This window comes from Anthonomus grandis, chromosome 5, assembly GCF_022605725.1.
Source record: "Anthonomus grandis grandis chromosome 5, icAntGran1.3, whole genome shotgun sequence".
Taxonomy (NCBI): domain Eukaryota; kingdom Metazoa; phylum Arthropoda; class Insecta; order Coleoptera; family Curculionidae; genus Anthonomus; species Anthonomus grandis.
The window spans coordinates 11,774,877-11,780,876 of NC_065550.1; the positions used below are offsets into that span (position 1 = coordinate 11,774,877).

General features: G+C 28.4%; 1 protein-coding gene across 3 annotated transcripts in view; it reads right to left on the reverse strand.

Moving 5' to 3' along the window:
• The window catches only part of LOC126735846 (probable cytochrome P450 49a1), a 30,759-nt gene extending 26,222 nt beyond the window's left edge, over window positions 1-4,537 (reverse strand). Inside the window, exons 1-5 of one of the 3 annotated variants that reach the window (XM_050439930.1) lie at window positions 4,377-4,537; window positions 2,434-2,840; window positions 2,284-2,370; window positions 2,070-2,229; window positions 1,898-2,014 (exon numbers count right to left, since the gene is read on the reverse strand). In XM_050439930.1, coding sequence (XP_050295887.1) covers window positions 1,898-2,014; window positions 2,070-2,229; window positions 2,284-2,370; window positions 2,434-2,839 — 770 coding nt within the window. In that variant the 5' untranslated portion in view covers window position 2,840; window positions 4,377-4,537. Of the gene's footprint in view, window positions 1-1,897; window positions 2,015-2,069; window positions 2,230-2,283; window positions 2,371-2,433; window positions 2,841-4,296 lie in introns of all 3 variants that reach the window. The other 2 variants (XM_050439929.1, XM_050439931.1) reach the window with 2 other exon arrangements.
• Between the last annotated feature and the right edge of the window lie 1,463 nt (window positions 4,538-6,000).

Consider the following 6,000-nt stretch of genomic DNA (forward strand, 5'->3'; position numbering starts at 1 on the left):
GTAAGAGTTTAATTATATCATCTACTATCAAGTTGATATTTTTTTTATTTATAAGGTATGATAAGTACAAAGGGTGTCAACGATATTACTACCCAAGCGATAACGCCGCCAAAAAAATCTGGATAATTTTAAAATTCAATGATGCTTTATGTTAAGCAGTGGCATAGAAACAATCAGGTTTGCAATCAATAATCTTGCATCTAAACTCACGGCAGTTTCGTAATTTGCCTTTTTCAATTGACCATAAGCAAGAGGAATATAGTTGCCAATAAGAATTGTAAATCATACGGTATTATTGACAAATAATTTTCACGCCAGATTAATAATTGGGCATAATGTACTCATATATTAAATGGAATTATGTATTCTGTCAATTAATTAATGACATAATATTTGTTTTATAAGTAATATTGTACAGTATATTAATTTGTATCTAATATGAATTTTGTTTAAATATTTTAATATTATAAGTCTGATGAAATTGTGTTAGGAAAATTATTATACATATAAAGCCACTATAAAAAAAAACATGTTACATGTTAATACCAGTAATTATCCCCTAAATTCTCTTATTACTAATCAATAATTAAAAATTATTACCCACGTGCTTAAAAACCGGCTGAGTATAGATTAAAGGCAGTATTCATACATGTCGCAAAAAGAGATATTTTTGTTATTTTGTTATATAAGATTTTGCACAACCGTGCCATAAAAGTTGAAAAACTTGCTTCCAGGCGTTGATTCTTAATTTATAGCGAACTGTGCTATAAGTGTATGTTTATAACAAATTTTACGTACTATTTCAATAAATGACTGGTCACTATTTTAAGAAAATATGCAAAAAATTTGTTGACATTTCGTTGACATTCGAGATTAAATTTTGCTACACAATGCGTTATTCAAAAGTTTCCTATCCAAGCTTTGGTTACTGTGGGTAAAGCAGCTGACTGGGTAGCTATTAGCTGATTATTATAACACTCTCACACATGTAAAAAAAATATTTGATTAGTGATGTATTTCAAAATTTATACAAAAATTGTCAAAAAAACTTTTAGGTAAAACAGTTTCTTCATGGTTTTATTTAAAATAATCATATTAAATATCAATATTATATTTTTAAAACTTATATATTTTTATTTTTTTAACTGACAAATTATCTGTATTTATATTTTTCCTCATTAATTGTTTTTTTTTTAATTTATTTTTTTCCAAATCTCCAAAAAACCGCATTAATTACAGTAAAATATATAGTAGAGTTTGCTCTACGGTGGAAGGGCAAATATAAAAATGTATTAAAATAATTATTGCCTGGTTACCCAATAAATATTTGTATTTTATTTCATTCACTATATGATTAGCGCGGTAAAATAAATAAAATCCACCATTACAGTCCATACTGAAAACTAGGTCGCGAAATACTTTTTCTTTTCCTATATGAAGTATTTGTTGTCTACTTGCGTAATTTCTATCACGGACCGCTGATTATATGTTGCTTGATTTAATCATATGCGATATTTGTATTTGTTTTATTTTTTTAATTTATACGAAAATCGAATAGTATTACTTGCAACATTAAAGTTAAATTTATATTATTATATAAGTTTTTTAATTGTATAACTTTCTGTACCCATTTCTTTTTTACTTAAAAATATATAATTTGTTCTGTGATTAACAGGCTGGTAAATAAAAATTTTAAACTTTTTTAAGCCTACTTGCTATAGAACAAACACCTTAATATTTTCATTCTAATATTTCTATCTAAAGTTTACCCAATGACTTTTAAATATAGTTATGCGTAAAAAATCTTTTCTTATTTCATTATATGTACATATAATCTCTTGAAGTTCATCTGTATAATATAAAATACCATTTACATAAAAAAGTATTTTATACTTACAGCCTAAGAAAGTCACCAGCAATAAGATCTAAAGGTTCAACGTATTTTTTAGCTGTATTGGGAAGTAATAAGATTTGTTGAACTTGTTTTCTAAAAGTATCCCACTTTGGTCCATGTCTGAATGAAAAAAGTAACCATTAATACCTATCAACACATTTAAACATTTACTCACACTCCAATAATACCTTCGTTTCCTTCAAAAAATTCCTTCATGAGTTTTTGTTTGTAATAATGTAATGAGGGCATTGAAGGACGGTAAGGCATAGTTTCTTCCCTTTTAAAAATTTTTCTTATGTCTTCGCCATTAAAAATAAATAGCAAATCTGGATGACCTAAAAACGTTGGTAAAATGGAATCTAAAATTAGTTTTTTTAATTTTAACCTACCTATTAGACCACCAACTTTAACAATACGACCATAGTCTTTATACAAAGACCACATAACTTTATCCAACTCATGTATCTTGTATTGTCCTAAAATTTTTTAAAAAGATTTTAAATAAACTTTAATGATATTATCGTAAAACATGTGCTTACCAATAATAGGTGCAAACCTCCAGGCGTTACCCACAAAAGGCAATTCTTTAGGTCCAGGAATATCAGCATACGATTTTATAGACTTCTCAACTCGCTTGACTGGTGTTCTTTGAATAAACTTTTTCTCAAATATTTCTGGAAGCAAGTCCAAGGCAGTGGAATATTGTCGATAACCCTTATTTGTATATTGCGGATTAAGTTCTAGTTTTTGTTGAACCTCGTTTTGATGGTCTTTTACTAAAGTTGACGCGGGTAGGTCTGATGTAGAATAATAATATTTGTTTTTTTTGTCATATTTTTGTATTTGGGGCTCTTGAGACAAGACGTAAATAGACCTTAATGCTAAAAAGTCTCGTCGCGCATGCTTAAGCAGTCGGAATACTTGAGTAGAAGTGTTTTTTGACATTCTAAAATAAAATAAAGTAATGCAAAAAAGTGAATCAATTTCTTAAATAGGAAATGTTGTGACACATCTTTTGAAAAGGTATTAAGTTTCATTTAAAATGAAGCTTCCTTTTTTAACTTTAAAAACTAGGCGCCGCCATGCAATGGAAAATCAAATATTTTACTGTACCCCTTTTTTTTTAAAGCAACAAAATATCCGTAGACACTTTAAGTTTATCTTTAGTAAAATAGTTGATATGAATAGTTTTAGTTCATTTTATTTACCTGTAATTTCATTGTCTTTCGATACAATAAAGGAAAATTATTTTATTGCGGATAAAGTTGGAATTAATTATATTTTATAAAAAAATATTGTGCTATTATAACGGCAACTTTATTTAATAAGAGGCAAGCAGATCGACACGTACAGATACATGCTTAGATACATGCAACAATTAATAGGAAAACTCCGGCAAACCAGTTCATCAAAAAATAAAAAGCGAAATATTGATAATTTTATGAAAAGTTAGGCAGAAGTAGCTGTTCTCAGTCAAGTTGGTGTGATTCTTACATATACCAGAAAGCTTTTTGATGTAGCGAGAGTTTCGTGGACCGATATTTGAGCAAGGAAGTTCTTTGAAAGTTTCCTGTCAAATGGATTGTGGTACTATAGAATGGCCCGCGAGATTACTTGATTCGTCTTCCCTTGATTTCTTTTTGTGGGACCATCTGTAATCGAAAATGTATGCCACCCAGCCTAATATCTTTAAAGATTTACGAAACCGCATAATTGTCGTCAAATTACAATCGATCTTCTTCAGGAAACACTTTAAATAGATGCGGCATTATTATGTGTAGGTGAATGACGTACATTTTCAACATTTAATAAGATAAAACGTAAGTACATGCACAAATTAAATTAAATCTCGCAACAACCCAAATGTAAAAAATTAAACGTCATTTTAAATAAAATTTAATTTTTTTTTAAAAGATGTATCACAATTTATCCTTTCCCATTAAAAAAAGTAAAGGTATAGTGACAGAATTTATGTGTAAATACAAATGTCCACATGAAAAGAAAAGTATACAAAGGATCACAAAGTTCAAATTGAGAAGAAAATTGATACATGGTACTCAAAAAATGTTTTGAAAGATAAAACTATAGCTACATTCAACAAAAGGTATCACCCTACTTATTATGAACAACTATTATAATACTTTATTTTAAAGATTCTAAAAAATAATGTATGTGCCAAATTTTAATCAATATCACAGAACATAAAAGAGAAAATGTAAAATACAAAAAATTAATAAAATTAATAAAGTTTAACGAAAATCATGCCGTTAAAAATATGCATATATTTTATTTTTTTCTTATTTTGACGAGTAATATCACCCGAAATATCTGTATGATAATAATTAATACCCCGCATAATTTAATTTGAACCTTTAAATGTATTTATTTTTCGTATTCATTACCTTTATTTAGTTGATTATGTATTCAAGAACACCTGCAATCACAACACTATCACATTAATATAATGAAAATAATTGTTTACCTTAAACAAAGGAATTATCGCATACCCCCTGAAAATACGATATAAAATTTAAAATCACGTCCCTCATTTATAAACTCCGCGTCAAATTCAAAATGGGTGGGAGCCACACAAAATTTGACATTTCATCATTTTCTCAGATTTTACCTCTTCATCGAACTGATACCAATAAAGATGAGGAAAACAAGGAGGCAACGATAATCTACTCCCCAAAATCCTACCAACTTTTACTACCATTATATGTATCTCTCGTGCGCACATAAACGTCATATAAAACCGTCTTTGCCCGAAATGATCGCGTCACGAAGCTTAGGCTTTTAAGAAATCAGTCAAGGTTACCGAGGCAGTCGCGCCAAAAACAGTTGAATAATCGATTACGCAATGATGTCTTAGGTTTTGACTAGGTAAAGTATCTTATGCATCGGTTAAAACAGGTAATGCAAATAATAAAAGACAATCACATTTTTGAAAAATGTGGTTATGCATCTCTTAAATTGATTTTTAGCAACATAAAAAGTAGACAGAACAGCATGTATTTAAATTTAAAAAACGGAATTATTAGATGAATGTGTAAATATATTTTATTTATTGATTTATTTACATCACTCTACAGATTTACATACCAATTATTAAGTGTGAAGGAAAAAAACAATTAAGAATATTAATCATAAAACTCAAAAATTATCGATTCAAAAAAGTCCTCTACATAAAACAACAGATCTTAATAAGATAAAATTACAGTTATATCAAAAATAAGAACAATTGTGAGATCTGGTAAAGTTAAAGGGGTTCTGAACACCAATTTTTTTAGAAGTTTTTACTTAGAATGTTGAGTTTAAGCATTTTATTGATAAAAAAGTGAGGATGAAGTAAAAAAAAATTAAATTTTAAAAATTATAAAGGATTTTTTACTTACGTACAATTTACAATTTCACCCGGCTTAACTACACTCTATTTAAATAACAGGTATAAAAATAAAACACAAGTGTATGATTTTATATACACAAAAATATATTATTTAATTATCTGGAAAATAAATCAATGCTTTACACACACAACAAAATATAAAAATCTTACACAAAAACTTCAGAACCGATTATTTCAGAAATGGTAGGGAATCGGATTAAAACTTATGGGTTAATTTATGTTGCTTTATTTGCTTTTTGACCCTCTAAACATGTTCCCAAAATATTTTCCTTTTCTCTCGAAACACCCTGTATAATTCCCATTTCCTAACTATTATCCCATTCCCTAAATAGGGCTCAAACGACTACCTTACCCACTATTTAGCGCCAACGCAAGGTTCCAATCCCTTTTTGCAATCCCAACTCCACATATGCGCCAACCATACATGGGCGCAAACATATAGCTTGCAATACATGCAAAACTGTACAAAAACAATGTACCTGGTCAATATACATCATGATGTATAAAATGTCAATAAAAATAAACACGATAGTCAGTAAATTAATTAAATACAGAATGAAAGTGCAATTTATTTACTAAAAAAAAATGAATAAATAAAAAAACTAATATATTCTCTATATTAAGATATAAAAAGAGCCAGTGTGTGTGTGAAAAAAATCCTTCACTGCGTACAAGGCTTTTTCCAGAAAGTATGCCTTCA